Consider the following 17983-nt stretch of genomic DNA (forward strand, 5'->3'; position numbering starts at 1 on the left):
GCGTGTCGAGTGTGCGCGTGCACTCCGAGAGGTCTAGAATAGGCACCCTTTTTATTTACTCACAGCTCTCCACTTTTCTCCTTTTTGGCTCTGATAGTTTGTTATCCCAATGCTTCTCACTCGGTTGCCTCACAGCGTCACACACTGGCATCACCGCACCCCACCACCCCTCGTGTTTCAAGGCTTCCATAAAAAAACTAAACGGATCGCTTTGAAATTGAGATCTGCAGCAGAGTTACAAACCCAGGAGGACCAGAGTGCGACCACCGACTTGTATTGATTGACCGGTTCCGTGACCTTTAGACTGTATTTAATGGTGCGAGAAATGAAACACACACACACACACACACACACCATCGGAGAAAGAGTTGCTACAAGAGCTCCGTGTCTGATTTACTGTCCGTGCGTGCCTTTAATTTAGGGAGTCAGAGGAGGCCAAGGTATTAATTGACTTTGATTTAATGGGGTCTTTATAGCCTTGACCTTTCCGTGACCTAGCCTTCCATCAGGGCTGTGCGGATATCGTGTTACTCTCAGAGTGTTACCCCCCCCCCCCCCAGGCCCTGCAGTGACCAGGGTGGGAGTATCCGCTAACCTCCACTAACCCATTTGACCTCATAGGCTACGGTCTCCACAGTGCAGGCAGTCGACGCTACATCTGTGTTTTTTGCTGCCAAGGTTTGTGGCTCGTCTGCGGGGTAGCATGTTAGCATGCTAACATTAGCTCGTTGGGAAAGTTTGACTTTCTGCCAGACAGCCTCATCGGTAGAGAGGCTTTCTGGGCTCAGTTTTCTGTCGCATTTGTTGGTTACATGTAATACACCGATACTTCTTGATAAGGTTTTATTAAAATATTGCGGTTCAGGGTGAAATTGATCCTTTCACAACAGTGTCACTTGTTGACACTGACAATAGATACAGAAATCAATCACTAAACACTACATATTTCTTATATCTATCTATCTAGCCAATTTTGGACATCTTTACCCAACAGTATGTGATATCATAAGTTCCTTCCTGGTATAGTTTGACAAAGACCATTCCCTGGCCCATTGTTGATATTAATTCACTACAACTTGTAAATTGTAAAAGATTTATACAAAATTAAAAAATCAATCAATTTGTCTCCTCTCCTCTAATCTCCTATTCCTCTCCTCCTGTTCTCCTGTTCTCCTCTCCTCTCCTCTTCTTCTCCTCCTCCTCCTCCTCTCCTCTCCTCTTCTTCTCCTCCTCCTCCTCCTCTCCTCTCCTCTCCTCTCCTCCTCCTCTCCTCTCCTCTCTTCTCCTCCTCTCCTCTCCTCTCTTCTCCTCCTCTCCTCTCCTCTCTTCTCCTCCTCTCCTCGTCCTCTCCTCTCCTCGTCCTCTCCTCTCCTCGTCCTCTCCTCTCCTCCTCTCTTCTCCTCCTCTCTCCTCTCCTCGTCCTCTCCTCTCCTCCTCCTCCTCCTCTCCTCTCTTCTCCTCCTCTCCTCGTCCTCTCCTCTCCTCTCCTCCTCTCTTCTCCTCCTCTCTCCTCTCCTCGTCCTCTCCTCTCCTCCTCCTCCTCCTCTCCTCTCCTCTCTTCTCCTCCTCTCCTCGTCCTCTCCTCTCCTCTCCTCCTCTCTTCTCCTCCTCTCTTCTCCTCCTCTCCTCCTCCTCTCCTCCTCTCTCCTCTCCTCGTCCTCTCCTCTCCTCCTCCTCCTCCTCTCCTCTCCTCTCTTCTCCTCCTCTCCTCGTCCTCTCCTCTCCTCTCCTCCTCTCTTCTCCTCCTCTCTTCTCCTCCTCTCCTCCTCCTCTCCTCCTCTCTCCTCTCCTCTCCTCTTCTTCTCCTCCTCCTCCTCCTCCTCTCCTCTCCTCTTCTCTCCTCCTCCTCCTCTCCTCCTCTCTCCTCTCTCCTCTCCTCTTCTTCTCCTCCTCCTCCTCTCCTCCTCTCTCCTCTCCTCTCCTCTCCTCTTCTTCTCCTCCTCCTCCTCCTCCTCCTCTCCTCTCCTCCCCTCCCCTTCTCCTCCTCTCCTGTCCTCTCCTCTCCTGTTCTTCTCCTCCTCCTCCTCCTCCTCTCCTCTCCTCCTCCTCTCCTCCTCTCTCCTCTCCTCTCCTCTTCTTCTCCTCCTCCTCCTCCTCCTCCTCTCCTCTCCTCCCCTCCCCTTCTCCTCCTCTCCTCTCCTCTCCTCTCCTCTTCTTCTCCTCCTCCTCCTCCTCCTCTCCTCTCCTCTCCTCTCCTCGTCCTCTCCTCTCCTCTCCTCTTCTTCTCCTCCTCCTCCTCCTCCTCTCCTCTACTCTCATCTCCTCTTCCTCTCCTCTCCTCTCCTCCTCTCCTCTCCTCCTCCTCTTCTCCCCCAGAACTGCATGTTGCTTGGAGGCAGAAAAAACACAGAGGTGCCACTGGAGGGTTACCTGGTAGCTCCCATTCAGAGGATCTGCAAGTACCCATTGCTTCTCAGAGTGAGTATATGGTCATGTGCATGCTATAACCATGTATTACGGAGTTGCCACGCCCTCTTGCCACCTCCGTGGGGCACCTTCTGCCCCTCTCTTCATCCTGCACCACCACCTAGTCATTAGTCAGGGCTGTCCCGTCCCATTCACATCAACCTCTCCCTCGCTAATGAAACACTAGTCTCATATTCCGACACTTCCCCGCTTTGGTTCCCCGGCGCAAACCGCATCGTAGGAATAACACAAGACCTATCATCACCTCCTCTGCCCAGCTGCGCCTTCAGACACTGTGACTGGGCCCATTCATACCTGCACTCTTGGTTTGTAGTTTTGAAATTTCCTTTCCCCCACACGTGAAACGTGAGCGAAACAAAATATGCGTTCAAAGGCTTGTTTCAGTCGGTGATCTGAGCTGTCCCGTGTCATTCGTCTTGTTATGATCTATTAATTCACCCAAGTGTTTTTAAAACAACGAACAGCACAGGAACAGAGACGTAACAATAATAAGGGGGTAATCTGATGCGCGGCCATTTGAAGTCTTCCAGCTGCCGGGGCCTCATTCTCTCCTCAAGATTGTCACCGGTGGCTGGAGATATATTCATTATAAATCAGCCCTGTGGTAATTGACACGCTGAAACTTAGACTATATATATGCAGAGATCGCCATTGCTTTTGCAGGAGCTTTACTCACAATGCTCAGGAACCGCTGGAAGGTGAGGGAATGTGGTATGGACATGAAATGGAATACATTTTTCTTGCTCTTTATGATTCAGAGACAGATTTGCAACATCGTTTGAGATGACGTCATTCAAACGTAGTTCGGCTCATCACACTGTGTATGTGTGTCTGCACTACCATGTAACACTCTTTTAAAAGTGTGCACATATGTGGTTTGTACGTATGCAGGAGCTGCTGAAGAGGACGCCGAAGAAGCACAACGACTACGCCCTCGTGCAGGAGTCTCTGCATGTGATGAAGGCGGTGTGCTCCAGCATCAACGAAGCCAAGAGACAAATGGAGAAGCTGGAGATCTTGGAGGAGTGGCAGTCCCATATCGAGGGTTGGGAGGTGGGCCTCGAGAGGACCAAGCACACTCGTGTTTAATTATTCAACTTCCTTCCAATTAGTTAAACTTAAATAGCTGTATTGACTCCTTACTGCTTTGTCAGGTTTCTCCCCTCGCCTTTTAACTCGCACAGCGGAGCTTTCCCCTCGCCAAAGCCAGAAGTCATGACTTATTTAAACCCACTTAGCCCTACTCCAGCAATTCGACAAGAATTCCAAGTGGCCTGACTTTTGTAGCCTTTTAAGCCTTCACGTTCTCTCTGGGAACAATGACTTGTATTCACAATGGCCAAATTCTTTCCGCCTGGATGAGCCTGTAGTTGAAGCAGTTATGCTTTGAGGTGACTGATCCAATCATCATCAGGTAGGCCGTACTTCTTGGTCTGTAGAGTTGCCTCTAGATGAGTTTAGTCCCCGCGTTCTGGCACACCTTGATAAGGGGTCAGTGGGCCTAGTGCTGGTTGGAAAGAGAACACAGTGGTAGTAATTCTGAGGGAGGGTGCGTTGCCTGTTAAATTGACGTGGCTCCATCCAAAGAGGGCCTAAAGGCTTCCTGGACACATGCGGACAAAGAGATGCTGCCGGTGTTGATACAGCTTCTGACTAACGTGTAGGAAGTAACCGTTTGTTTCTTCTGCGGCTTCCAACCCAGATACGAGTGAGACAAGATACAGCCGAGCGTGATTAGACTTCCTCGCATGTGTCCGTGAAGTTCTTCAGTTTTATTCTGAATGTGTTGTTTTAGGATCACTGTCAACATTAGAATGTTGCCGTAGTATTAACAAGGCATTTTAGTTATTTTTATTCTCATAGTAAAATAAACTGCCGCAATATATATATTTAGCCAATGTTGATGAATCTTGAACGCATTACCTAAAAAAAGCATAAGCGGCTAATGCATACAGACGGAAATAGAGGAATTTTTGGTGGTCATTTCATTATTTCTGCTTATTAGTTCAAAGAAAATAGACATTACATCTTTTACATTTGCATCATACATACACAAAAAGATCTAAGAATAAGACGATTGGACTGAGGCTTAGTGTTTGGGTGGGGTGACAAATCTTGTACTTGACATGGTCCTGGCTGTAGCCACTCTGCGGTTTTCTCCTCAGCGCTTTTATTAATTGTACACATTAGCTCATTCTGGAGCGGGACCCTCTTAAGTGCTGCACGCCAGGCTCTGCTGCTCCACATGAGATCGGGCTGATGGAGGAGGGAGGACAACCCAAGACAGAGTCGGGCTGGGGGGAGGAGAGAGAGCTGAGTGATGGTTGCATCTTGCCTTTCTGTGTGGGTGTTTTATGTTTTGAGGAAATGATGAGGAGTGATTGTGAGCGCTGCCGTTTTTTTTCTTCCATTCCTGCTCCGCCGCCTCGGCCGATTGCTTGTTAGCGCTGACCTGCTCCACAGCTGGCTGCCCTCGGGGCATCCTGGCAGGTTCACCTCGCGTGGGAGAGACAGGGCGATGGCCCGCCGCGGTCACCATGGCGACGGCTGCCAGCATTTGTCAGGGGCACCGATTGCCAGTTGGCCAGTGATGGAAGTGTCTGTGTTGTGGGTTAGGTTTAGGGCACCATAGAAATATGTTTGTTTTAGACCAGAGAATCATCAGTTTTCAGCTGTGCTTCACTTCACACTCTGGTTTAAGTTAAATTAGTATTCTTTTACATCCACTTGGAGTTGTAGACTTCTCTCTACTTTTGCCTTAATTAATGGCATTTCTTGTTAAATCATTTCCTCCTTCTCCGTAGTTGTTATTTCTGGTAGTTGTCTGCGTATGAAAACAGAGGGTTGAAATTCAGATGACACTGATGACTGAGGGTTTAAAGTGTTGCTCAAGTTTTTTAGACTGAATACACCCACTGTGGAGCTCTGGTTTGGAAAAAGGTTGATGCGAAGAGTGATAGAAAAATGCTGCAGAGAGAAAGAGATAAAAACTACACAAGGCTGCACAGAAAGAAGTAAATGGGCATTGGGGTTGTGTTGAAAGCATATGAGGCACAAAGGGAAAGCCTTAGTTCTTTTATTAAGGAAATGCAACTACATAACCTGGACCTGTTTGATATTGGTCCCTTCAAGTGACCAAGACAAGTTGGCCTTTCCATGTCTGGTGTGCACACTGGCTGCAAATTAGTTTGACATCTGGTCATGGGCTGGAGAGTTAAAAGGCCCTGAACCAGTGGGAGAATAATAAAAAAGAAAACCAAGTGTGGAGGAAGGAATGAAAGAGATAGAGGAATCGACCGGGGAATCGAGAGGAGGGGAAGGGAGGAGAAAGGAGAATAAAAAGGGCGAGGAGAGAAAGAGGGGAAAAAGCGGGATAGGCTCTGGCTCGCTGATGTCTCCAGCAGGAGGAAATGCTTAGCACATTTTCCGGCCCTGTGCGCATGGGAGATATTTTTAGCTCCGAAGGGCCGATCAGAAGGGGGCACATAAATTCCCAGCACGGGCAAAGTAAGGGAAACGACAGCGCACTTTATCACTTTAGCAGCAGGAACCCCGACCAATATGGTGACCGGGCGCGACAATGCGACGCATAGCTTGACTGGACGGGATGTTATTCTATAGAAGCTATTAACAACTGCGCGTTTTAAAGTCCCACAGCAATCTGCTCCGAGGAAGCAGGGAGTGTTTTCACAGACCCCTGAGAGAGGTAACAGGAAAGGCTGGGCCGTAATCCCCTCCTCCTGTTCAGACAATGTATGCAAAGACTGAATGGTATAGAAGTCATTTGCAGAAACTTTCTGCAGCCTAGACACTTTCTCTTTTAGAAAAAAAAGAAGAATCACAGTGAGGTTATTCTTTAGTTTGAACAACATCTTTTTCTACATTCCCCTGTGTGTCAATCTCCGTCCAAACATCTGCCTTCTTCTGTCTGTTTGACCCCTTTTTTCGCCCGTGTGTCCATTTCCAGGGCTCCAATATCACCGACACGTGCACGGAGATGCTCACGCAGGGCGTCCTGTTGAAGATCTCAGCTGGAAACATACAAGAGAGGATTTTCTTCCTGTTTGACAAGCTTCTGGTCTACTGCAAGAAGAAAAACAGGTGTCTGCGCCCTCTTTTATTCATTGCTCTACAGACAAAAAAATCCACAAAGCAGAAGATGAATTCAAAGTTTCTGAAGCGACGGAATGAAAATGTTTTTTTCTTTTTATTCCCCCCCCCCTTTGTCTCTTAATGTTTCCAAAGCATTCAGAGTATGGCTTTTCATAAATTATTGACTGCACCAGTTGTTTTCCTTTTTGACAATTCTTTATTTTTATAGAGAAAGGAGAGCAGTGCACTGCGGGAGCTTTTTAAGGGTTTTTTTGTGTGCAGGAGTTGAAAGAAAAGTATTGCTTTTTTTTTTAAATTGGGGGGAAACGGGGACATGTGATTAGTTTATGTGCGATCATCTTGTCTCCTAAGTGGATTTGTCTATCAATATCTATAAAAAAATGATTACGAAAAGTGCAACTTGTGTTGTTGTGCTTCTGCAGACAGAACCCGTGATAGATAGGCAGCTCTGTAAAAAACTAGTTTCTATTTCGCTCACACTGAACTAACAACTCGGCTGCTAACGATGCAGCCACATCCATTGTATGCTTTATTTCATCTGGGTTTTTTTTAGACCCACCACCAGCCAAGCGGCCACCTGCTTTGATCTGCTTTTATTGTACGTGTGTACGTCTCTCCGGGTAGTACATAAAAGTAGATCTGATCAGCTCAAAACGAGGAAGAAAGAAAAGAAAAAAGTGTTGCCCTGAGCTTCACTTCAATAAGTGGATACATTATCCTCGCTTAATTTGGTAACATATGGGCAAACATCATATGAGTACAATTAGTCTCTCATAAAACCCTGAATGGACTGTGAGTGAGACGAATTATACTGTAAGTGATAACATGATATGATTAAACCATGTTGGCTAATTCGTGCGGTTGCTCATCTCCGTCTAAGGCGTTTAAAAAACAGCAAGACGGCCACCGAGGGTCCGCGCTACCTGTTCAGAGGGAGAATCAACACTGAGGTGATGGAGGTGGAAAATGTGGATGATGGCACGGGTGAGTTTTTTCCCCCTGTAAAAAGATCCAGCATTTATTTTGGACAAATAAATGTTTGATTTTCTTTCTCTCTGTCTTTGCTCACTCGCTCACAGATGCTTTTTTTCTCTTCTATTTCTGCACTCCTGGCAGCAGAGGTTTTAAAATTATGCCATAATCACTAACACAGGAAGGTTGACAACACAGCCCTTGGCCTGAGCTGGTGCACAACTGTGTGATTTTATACTTGGATCACCAATGGAAAAATAAGATTTACCTATAAACATTTTTTAGTCATCTAGAGTGACACATCCCTGGGTCTGTGCTACTGCTGCTGGTCCTTGGTGAACTCTTGCGCTTGTGTCTCTTGGCCTCACGTAGCCGCTGATTATCATTTATATTTGTAGAAGCCATCATTTCCTCTCCAGCAGGCCTAGATGGGCCATAATATTGGGTCTTTTTGGGTGAGCGATGGAAGGGCTTTGGAGAGGGAGCGGGAGGATAAATATGCGAGGCAGGCGGCGGTGCGGCAACTCGTGGGTGTTCTGCGCCACAGGCGGGCGATCTCAATCTGAAGTCCAGAGTATTTTAGATGGATTCCTGCGCAGCGAAAGCGCCACAGCTTTTTTTTCAGCAGGCACACACTTGCTTGCCTGAGGTCGAAACACGCCCTGGAGGCACGCCATATAAAGGACACCACACTGCAGATGAATTTAGACCTGATTGTAATTGATGATTGTAATGGTTTGCTTTTTGTTACACCCTTAGAGGGAGAAAATCAGAGGTCAGCCAGGGAGGTGTTTTGAAATGTTGCCTAAGAGATGGAAATAATGACTGAGAACGGTCCAGGGTTCACTTCCATTTGCTGGAGGGTTTGGACATTAACGTCTATGTACAGTGATGAGCGTATATATATATATATGAGCTTAGGTGGTGAATCCCAAGTAACTTGTCCAAGTATTCTGAGGACTGGGTAAATAATGAAACAATGCTGATGAATCTTTCTTCTTCTTGCGTGCGTGTCCCTTCGTTTATCTCATTAAAGGAGAGGAGTGATAATCAATGAACCACTCAATAACCGGGCTAAGAGGGTTGACTCAAGAGGTTGGGAAAAAAAATTTTCTCAATACTTATTATGGGTGTTGTTTTTGGCCAGTAGATCACCCATTACTGTATAAAAAGTCAGATAAGTCTGCTTACTCTTGCATGAACCACAGTTACTTGGCTTATCCGTGAAGACAATCATCGGATCGTCGTGTTCGCCCTGTGTTATTGCTGCGTTTAATGCGGCAACCCTTGTTTACAGTGTCATGATCAGCGCGGCCCCTGAGCGACGGCCCTCCCTTTCAAACTTGGAAAAACGACCCTCCGCCCTAAATGAGCGAAAAAAATGTTGATTTGCGCCGTTCCACCCCCTCGAAAGGTGCCTTATAAAACGAGTGTGTCTGTGCTCTCCTTGCTGTGCCCCACAGCCGACTACCACAGCAGCGGGAACATAGTGAACAACGGCTGGAAGATCCACAACACGGCCAAGAACAAGTGGTTCGTCTGCATGGCCAAGACCCCAGAGGAGAAGCAGGAGTGGCTGGAAGCCATAATGAAGGAGAGGGAGCGGAGGAAAAGTAAGGAGGCGTTTTGGTGTGTCAGTGTCAGGGCGGCGGGGGGGGGGGTCTGCTCCCTAAAAATCACCTCGTTTTTTCTTGGTTTAACTGACGATATACGCTGTGTTTGGGAAGATCAATGCACTGCAATATAAACTGAATCATTTAAAAAAGGGGAACAAGTCCCAGCCCTGATTAGTATGTGGAATCTGCATCAAAAGACTGAGAGACAATTTCGGGGGTTTGAACAGATTTACAACGATCTAAAACGAAACACAGAGTGAAGAGGGCATGCCTTCTGTTTCCTTATTGTGAGATTGTGTACATGATAAGCTCCTCCTAATGCCGGTCATTAACCCCGCCCCAGGCCATTGGAAGGCAGACACTGAAAGGCACTGCTGATTATCTTGTGAAATTAGGAGACATTAACCTTCTCCGGCTAGTAATTGATGTCCCATCTAGTCGTGCTGAGTGCAAGATTATTGATGTCATGTTACTGACAGGCTTTTTGCACCCTCCTCCCTCCCTCCCATGTCCTGTTACGTAGGTCTGAGGCTCGGCATGGAGCAGGATACGTGGGTGATGGTGTCGGAGAAGGGAGAGAAGCTCTACCACCTCATGACTAAGGGTCACCTCATTAAGGATCGGAAACGCAAGCTCACCACCTTCCCCAAGTGCTTCCTAGGAAGGTATGGCTTCCTCTGTAGGATGTCATTGCGCTATACAGTGTGTAACCGTGAGGGAGTGAGGCGGGTGTCAGTTAGAGTGGATGAACCAGAATAAATATCCATATCCAATTCTGTGTGTTTGTACTATTCAGATTTGCGGGTGTTCTCATCCCATGTACTTGTACTTGAAGTGCCAACCGCAGATTAACAAAACACGTTTGTAATAAGGATCGGTTTCTCCAACCCTGCTTTCATTTTTTTTTAAATTGAGACGGATTTGCTAAGAAAGGGGCTTGGAAGAAGAACTGCATCAGACCCTCTTTTTTGTTCAGGAGACTGTGTGTGTTATGCGTATCCTGCAGTCTCAGCCGCGGGAAAAATCAAATCCGGCCAGATTTAGGCCATGAATCTTATTTACGGATTATCGGTGTGGTGTCTGGGGACGGATTGGCCATTGAACACCAGTCATAAATCACAGGGAGATATCTCTGTGCGGCTCAGCTGACTGGCCGCTCTCTCTCCCGCGACCATGTCGGATTACAATAAACTCTCTGTTGGGGAGTCCATGAGGTAACTGCTGGTAACTGCTGCAGAGGGCCCGTTAAGCCAGAAGGCAGCTGTGTGTGTGTGGATTTGTGACGTGTTCATCATCATCATCATCATCATCATCATCATCCTCGTCATCGTGCCCTCGAGTCTTCAGTTACGCTTGGGAACTTTCCATGTTTACTTAACGAGCCCAATTATGCCTATCTATCCTGCGTTTGCTGATAGGTGAGGATATTTACTGTAAGGGGTGCTTTGATCATAATCCCATCCTTGAGCTATTTTAAGTATGCATAGTTGATACCCTCATTTCAGTTTGCTTTCATCGTTAAGGATTCAGACGTTTCGCTGTCATATAGTTTCCCAGGGTTTAATGTAACTGGGGAAAAAAGACGTTCACTAACGCTTAAATTTAGTTCTGGATCTCCTGCAGTCTAATTCAGAATCCAGTGTTTAGGGAGAACGCACTGTATCTACAATCACTGATGTACTGAGTTCCTGTTTTCCGTAGACGACCATCCGATCCACAAGCTGTGATATAATATTCTTGTCGTCGAGCCTGAAAAGCTTTTCACAGCAAATCTTGATGGGATATTACACATCTTGCTCTCCTAAAATGGTGAAAGCGCAGAAACTTGTAACTACAATCCTTAAGTCTTAAGTCTTCACATCAAGATATTGCACAGTGTAGGGACGTGGGACTCTGTGAGACTGAGGAGGGGACAAAGCTGGATCAGGATGATAAAATCGACAGACATCTGGCTGCTGCCGAAGAGCGCTCCATGTTTGAAAGGGAGAAATGCACGCGACAGCCAGGAATCTTTTTATAGAGTGATGACACTATGCAATTTAATAAGGGTTGGGTGTTATTAGAGCTGTACTCCTTTCTTGGCTTTTGAAATCCCTTCACAAATTTACCTTGTAAACGCCCCATCACGCCTTAGAATGACCCCTCTTTTTCATTTGGTTTTCATTTTTATAGTGATCCCACTTAAAGTCACCTTAACTTATTCAGTCACTTCAAAATCCATGTTATTTTAAAAACACGGGGAGAGAAAAAAAACAACCCAAAAGTCCAGTCGGACATATTTGTGGTGAAGTTACATTTCACGGTGGTTTGGAACGAGGAGTTACTTTCTCCTTTGGTCCACGCGGACACCACCAGAACCCCTTGCGGTCTCGGGGAGGAATGGATCTGTCAGCTAAAAAGATTAAAAGGATAAAATGTTGCTCGTGTGTAGGTACCTCGTCGAGATCCGAGGCGATCGCACGATGAGAAAGCAGCCCAGCGGAGCACGTTTTTGAGAAACATATCCCTCTGCGTACAACTTGGCCCGACACCTGGGCGACCACGTGCGAGCGAAAAGACATCTCGAGACGCTCTGCTCCCCTCGTCTGCGGTGATTTTGGAGATGATTACACGTAGGCGTGACTGCTGAATTGGAACCAGCATGGTATGTCTCTGATGAAAGCCACATTGCCTATGGCTTCAACTCAGCCCACTCCCTCCATTGTGAAATGCTTTGCCTTTATTCTTTTTCAAGTGATCCTTGTTTTCTTTTTGTTTTTAGCTTTTTTTTTTGGGCAGAGAGCTATTTCTGGGTCTTGCACTCCTCCCGTTTGCATAGTTCAATCTTATTTGTTGTTCGGTTTCCAGAGACAGTGTAATTCATCAAAGAAAATGTCTCTGACAGCCAGCTAGCTCGCCGTGTACTTTACCGCTTTGAACAGAAAAACTCAAAGAGTTTCAAAGCGAATGTCTTTCCAACATACGGCGGACAGCAGGGTCCAACGGAACGCCCTTCAAGTGCTCAAAGAAGAGGTCGTACATCATGTGAGAAATGCCCTTTGCCTTATTCAGCTTCTGCTCCTCCTTTTCAACATCACTTGGCATACACCTTTTTCTTGATCGGCGTACACAAGTGATGAATTTAAGCACAAGCTGAGTTGAAAAAAAAACCTGGGAGATGTGTTCATACATCACTTGATATACTTCATTGACAATGTAAGAATGAAGATGCTTTTTTTTTTAAACGTGAGGGTGTTTATATTCTTCAAACAATAGTTTGACATTTGGGAAATACAGTGTGGTTCAAAAGTCTGAGACCACATTCATTGTACTCCACTGTATATTTATTTTTCTTTCTGGCTCTCAGAGTTAGACGGGAAGAGTCTCACCACTCTCTGGTTTGCTTAATACCGAGCCACAGCCACCAGCCAGCCACCTTAGCTTAGCATAATGACCGGAAACCGCAGATCTAATATAATAGATCTATGCTGGAAACGGGAGGAAACAGATCCTTTGTTAAGTCTAATGAAAAGAATACACGAGTTCTACTAATCTATAGTTGAATAGTCCGAAAATAATCTTATCAAATCCTATACAAAGCGGTGAGAGTAGCACAAAGAAAGCACACGTGAATGCAGAAATCCCTCATGGGAAATACCCAACTTATCAAAATGTCCCAAGTTCAAGTTTTGATTTTGGACCCCATTGCTCATGGTGGGAAGCTGGTCGACAAAAACAAGCTCTCAAAGGCTGAATTAAAGTTAAAACGAGCCATGATTTCTTTTCCTCAGAGACCAAGCTGCAACAGTCATACTCTGAAAAGATTGATATGTAATAATGAGTCTAAACTATTGGGGTGTATGATTTGCTCAAGTTCTTCCAGACCCACATGTAGGTTTCAATTGCTCAAAACTGTTTATTGGGTATGTGACCCTCGTCTGCTTGAGGCCATGAGAACTCCATCGTCCAAACTTTGCGGGTGTTTTTCCTTCCACGGTTAAGGTACAGAGGGTTGACAAATTGACACTGTTATGCACTTATGTTTTTCCCCTATGGCCTGTTGCAGAGAGAAAAAAACTTCAAGGATGAGTGGTCAGAGCGCAAGACTTTGGAGGTGGGATGTCGTTGGTCCGCTGTTCCTCTTAAAAAAAAAAGAAAGGTTTTCTAAACGGTGCTGTTGGCTTCACGCTCACGCCCCCCCGGCCGCCTCCATCGTGGCGTGGACGTGAATTCCACATAATTACGATGGTGCCGCTGGTCGTGTTTGTTTGACTTTTGTGGCCAGACGGGACATCGAGGATGTAATCTGATAAGCTACTGCTTCTCTGCTTGTTCTCACTGTTCATTCCTCTCTCTCTGTCTTTTCCCTTTCGTCTTCTGTCGTTCTCTCTCTCTCCCTCTCTCTCAATTGCCGCCTGTGGGAGTCGCTGAACAACGGAGAATTATTTACCATTTAGCTCATTAGGGCCTTCGAAGGATGATGGATGCTTTGTTTGTTGATTGTGCGGTTGGTTGGTTTTCCTCTTCCCAGTTGTAAATGATGTGGAGTCTGAAGCTCGACGCGTCAAGAACTTCCCAAGATCCAATCAAGTCTTTTGTGTTTATAAAGGAAATAAAGTTAAACTAGACAGAACACACCAACAACCGTAAAGCCTGCTGGTTGTTTTAACAAGTAAATGTGGCGGGTAAATCATTTTAGTTACATTTTTGCCAAGATAGTGTTTGTTGCCCTAATCACATCAATTGTGTGTAAATGTTCCTCTCTGGAATGATGCCAAAGGCCACCACTTTTATTCCCATTTTCGGAAAACCAAGGGTAAATTCCCCGTTGTTGGTTTTTTTTTTGTGTCTGTAGATGTTATCCATGCGTGAGTGTGTGCGTTCATATGCCGGTGTGGCGTTGTGTGGTTTGTGTTTCCCCAGTGAGTTGGTGTCTTGGCTGATGGAAATCGGTGAGACCGGCAACCCGGAGGAAGGGGTTCACCTGGGACAAGCTCTGCTGGAGAACGGCATCATCCACCACGGTGAGTCCCCGCATTTCTTTCCCCCCCTTCCCCTCCGACCTACTTCATCATCCTCTACTCGCCAATATCTAAAACCAAATCTACCACAGTCCAATTAACTTTGTGCTACACGACGTAGAGCATGCGAACGCTTACCACTGCCTGAGCCAACCGCTCTCCGTATCTAATGAACGCTCTTCCTCCAACAAGCAGAGGTTGATGATACTCCCACTCCCTTCATTGTTGATGCAGCTGTCTTATTCATGTCTAAGCAGGTATCCCATTTAAACAACCCCTTGACATAATGTTTAGGTAAGGGATTTAAAGCATTAATCTCTTCTCGCTTCAATGTTTGTGTAATATTTGCTAAGTGGCTGCTCCGTGGCTTTGGGTGACAAGTGTGTTCAGTGCATGAGGATAAGCTGCCTAAAGCTTTGCATTCACCCTAAACGGTGCGTATACTGCTCTACGTGTGTTGTTCCCTCAAAAGAGTCGGGGGCCCCTGAGCCAAGTCGTGTCTCAAGTCACCTGGAGGTGCTTTATTGCTTCCTCGCGGAGAAATGAGATTGGACTTTAAATGTGCCCGACAGAGAGGGATAACTCGGGAGACCCTCCGAGCTCCTTCACGCTGCGGTTAAAAGTCCCCAAGTGAAAAATGGCGGAATATCTTTTCATAATAGAAAAACCCTTAAATGGGAATCCACACGGCATTCAAGAAAACAGAGCAAACTCTTATTCTTGTTGGGAGGATCTCAGAGTCTCCTGCTCCTGCTTGTCCAGGAAGCTTGTTTCTCCGTGCGGCCGTGCTGGATTTCTTATCCTTTCAAACTTGAAGCAAGACAAATAATGCCCCCCTTAGGCTTTGGGACTTTTTTTGGGGGTGCATGTTTCTTCTTTTTGCTCTTTCATTCCTTCCAGAAAAATCCTTAATTGTTGAATTGCATTTTCAGTCACAGACAAACACCAGTTCAAACCCGAGCCTGTGCTGTACCGCTTCCGCTACGACGATGGCACCTACCACCCCAGAAGTGACATGCACGATGTCATATCCAAGGTAACCATATTACAGCAGTCTTGTTCAATTAAAATTGAACCTTACACACCTTTCACTGAAACAACCAAAACCCTCTCTCTTATTTCCCTCAGGGTGTTCGGCTCTTCTGCCGCCTCCACAGCCTCTTCACTCCTGTCATCAGGTAAGCAGCCATTTTCTTTTCCACTCCACTGCCACCCAGCCAGGTGGGCCTCCGGTAGCTTAGCATCTGGCCCGTGCAGCTAGAAATAACTTGGCCACTAAGATACCAGAGTGCAGGGGAGGGAATCTCGTGATGAACTATGAACTCATTGTTTTTAAAAGAGAAACTGACTAAGGAGGATTTGGCACAGACGGTGATGGAGTGCAGCAGGGCGTGCGGGTGATTGGGCTTGGCAGGTTTTCTGCCCGGTCTCCAAAGACAGATGTGCTGGAAGAGATGGAGTCGCTCAGATGTAACAAGTGGTTTAGGTTAAAATGCACTTGCTGATCAGGATATTTCCAGCTAGGCAGTCCAAAGGTATCTTACAGTGCAGTTGGTGATTTGTGTACACATATAAAAGCACAAACATCTGTCACGCCCCTTGAATAGTCACTAAACCTGAATGCAGAACGGGAGTTTATTTTTGCACCAATTACAGCACATGTAATCCCTTCGCCTGACTGAATCAAAATTTCATTTTATTTGGCTGATATGGTTTTCGGTGGTGTTTCTGAAAAAAATTCCATTTGAATAGTGTTCGAGATTCCGACTGCTAATGTGTTTTCAACCCGAGTCATGGCATTAAGGTCGCCTATTTATGCTGGATGTCAAATGGCCTGTAGAACAGCTTTTATTTCACACCAATAAAACTAGCTGGAGGATCCTGAATATATTCCAGTATAGAAGTTTCTCTGTGTATGATCCAGCTATCAAAAAAAGCCTAAACGGTGATTGCATGTGTTTGTGTGTCAGCCTTCACCAGTCTGCTGGTGCTTGTGTGGAGGCCAAACCTCTTGACGTAAAAAAGTCTTGGTCGGTGCAGCAGAGTTGTTTGTGTCGCTAGCCAGCATATCTGCGCAGCACATTCTGAGGGGCCAGTACAAAGCCGCGCAGGGCCTGGGAATGCCAGAGTTTAATTGGAGCAATCAGCCGCTGCCTAATTAGGTGGAATTTCCTGGCAGAGCGAGATAGATGAAGCAAAAGAAGGAGAGCAATCTACGCAGCCCCCCCCCCCCCCCCCACACACCCCCCCCCCCACACAGCTTCTGTGTCCCCATTTACAACCCCGCTTTCCTCACTCAAGAATGCTGTGAATCCTTCCACTCCAGGTGATCCGTTTGCGAGGCTTGAAATGTCCTCTATCAGCTGACACAATGTGTGCTGTAGAGAGGCAGTAAACACATACAATACGGGGAAGGTCACTCATAAATTATCTTCAGACGGAATGGATAAACTGGCATTTCAGCTCAGCGTCTCAGAAATATTGACAAGTTTTCCTCACAATGCTAAAGACTCCTCTAGAAACTCAATATTTATGGATATATGTAAATAGTTTTTTAGAATAACAAATAATATAGTGCACTGTGCTTGAGTAAATAATCAGACTGGAAACAGTTGATTATCATCTGTACTAGGTACTCCTAAAAAAAGGGCTTAGAAAGGACTACATTTGCCTAAATCATCCATTTACCCCTGCTCAAAATGTCAATGGAAACTTTCCCCTGTGGACAGAAAGTTAAGAACCAGCTCCCTGACCTTTCCCTCTGTTACTCCTAAAACTGCTGTTTCCTCATGCCGGACATATGGCTGCCCACTGGCCCGTGGTCTACCCCCCATTTTTCACTCTGACAGCCTCACTGTGCACCAGCCGCTGTAGCCACAGTCTCCCTGGCTCTGGTGTTCCCATTGGGGGGGAAAACAGGGTGCCTCTCGCCTCCTCTGGTCCGAGTGGTTTTATGCATTATGGCACGGCAAGGTGATGTACCTCACCGGCTCATATCCGCAATCAAAGCCCTCATCAGAGTGCAACGCAGGCTGTCAAATGCACTTGTTTGGAAACAGGGCGACATCCGGCGCCTCACGCTTCACATTCTGAAGAGCTCCAGACAGCTGAGATTGGAAACTTAAACTTGGCCCACATGTCTTGTTTGACTTGCCTGAACCGTGTATCATGCGCTTGCATGTGTGTGTCTGAGTGAGTGTTTGCATTTGATGGAAGCGGTGGAGTTGTGGAAGTCATGGTGGCTCTGGACTTTCCCTCGGCCCCTGCGTGTCCCCGGGGAGGCCCCTGTGTTCATGGGAAAGGCACTGCTCTATTTCAGACAGTATTCTCGGGGTCTGACAGAGCAACACTGAGAGCAGCGACGCCAGACCGACACGGGGGCACCCGAGGGCCAAAGACCGCTGGGGCCGTTACCAGCCTCGCTCAAAGGAATGCTGTTTTGCTGTCAGAAACTCACTTCGATTTATGACGCAACCGCCAGTGCTTCAAAAAGAGGCCGCGCCTTGACAGCGGAAATTATTAGTCCTCTTTTAAGCATTGTTTAAATAGGCCAAGCAATTACTACTCTACACGTTCCCCATCTGGGTTCATTACAGTTAAACTGAATAACACGGATGAATAACAACACGACACAGTCCAAGATTAAAGGTCGATTTTTGTTTTCCGAATTCTTAATCGTGTTTTCTTCTGCTCGGATGTCCATCCAGGGATAAGGACTACCATCTGCGGACCTACAAGTCGGTGGTGATGGCCAACAAACTGATAGACTGGCTTATTGCACAGGTAAGCCCTATATTATCATACATCAACTTACAGTGGAATTGAATAATGATGATGTGACTTGTCCAAATTGAT

General features: G+C 46.4%; 1 protein-coding gene across 1 annotated transcript in view; it reads left to right on the forward strand.

Moving 5' to 3' along the window:
* Positions 1-17983, forward strand: part of prex2 (phosphatidylinositol-3,4,5-trisphosphate-dependent Rac exchange factor 2) — an 89993-nt gene that overhangs the window by 20435 nt on the left and 51575 nt on the right. Inside the window, exons 5-14 of the mRNA XM_035619353.2 lie at positions 2317-2418; positions 3319-3480; positions 6395-6528; positions 7421-7524; positions 8976-9125; positions 9652-9793; positions 14031-14131; positions 15061-15164; positions 15257-15306; positions 17836-17911. Of these exons, the coding sequence (XP_035475246.2) occupies positions 2317-2418; positions 3319-3480; positions 6395-6528; positions 7421-7524; positions 8976-9125; positions 9652-9793; positions 14031-14131; positions 15061-15164; positions 15257-15306; positions 17836-17911 (1125 nt within the window). The remainder of the gene's footprint in view (positions 1-2316; positions 2419-3318; positions 3481-6394; positions 6529-7420; positions 7525-8975; positions 9126-9651; positions 9794-14030; positions 14132-15060; positions 15165-15256; positions 15307-17835; positions 17912-17983) is intronic.

This window comes from Scophthalmus maximus, chromosome 21 (assembly GCF_022379125.1).
Source record: "Scophthalmus maximus strain ysfricsl-2021 chromosome 21, ASM2237912v1, whole genome shotgun sequence".
NCBI classification, from domain to species: domain Eukaryota; kingdom Metazoa; phylum Chordata; class Actinopteri; order Pleuronectiformes; family Scophthalmidae; genus Scophthalmus; species Scophthalmus maximus.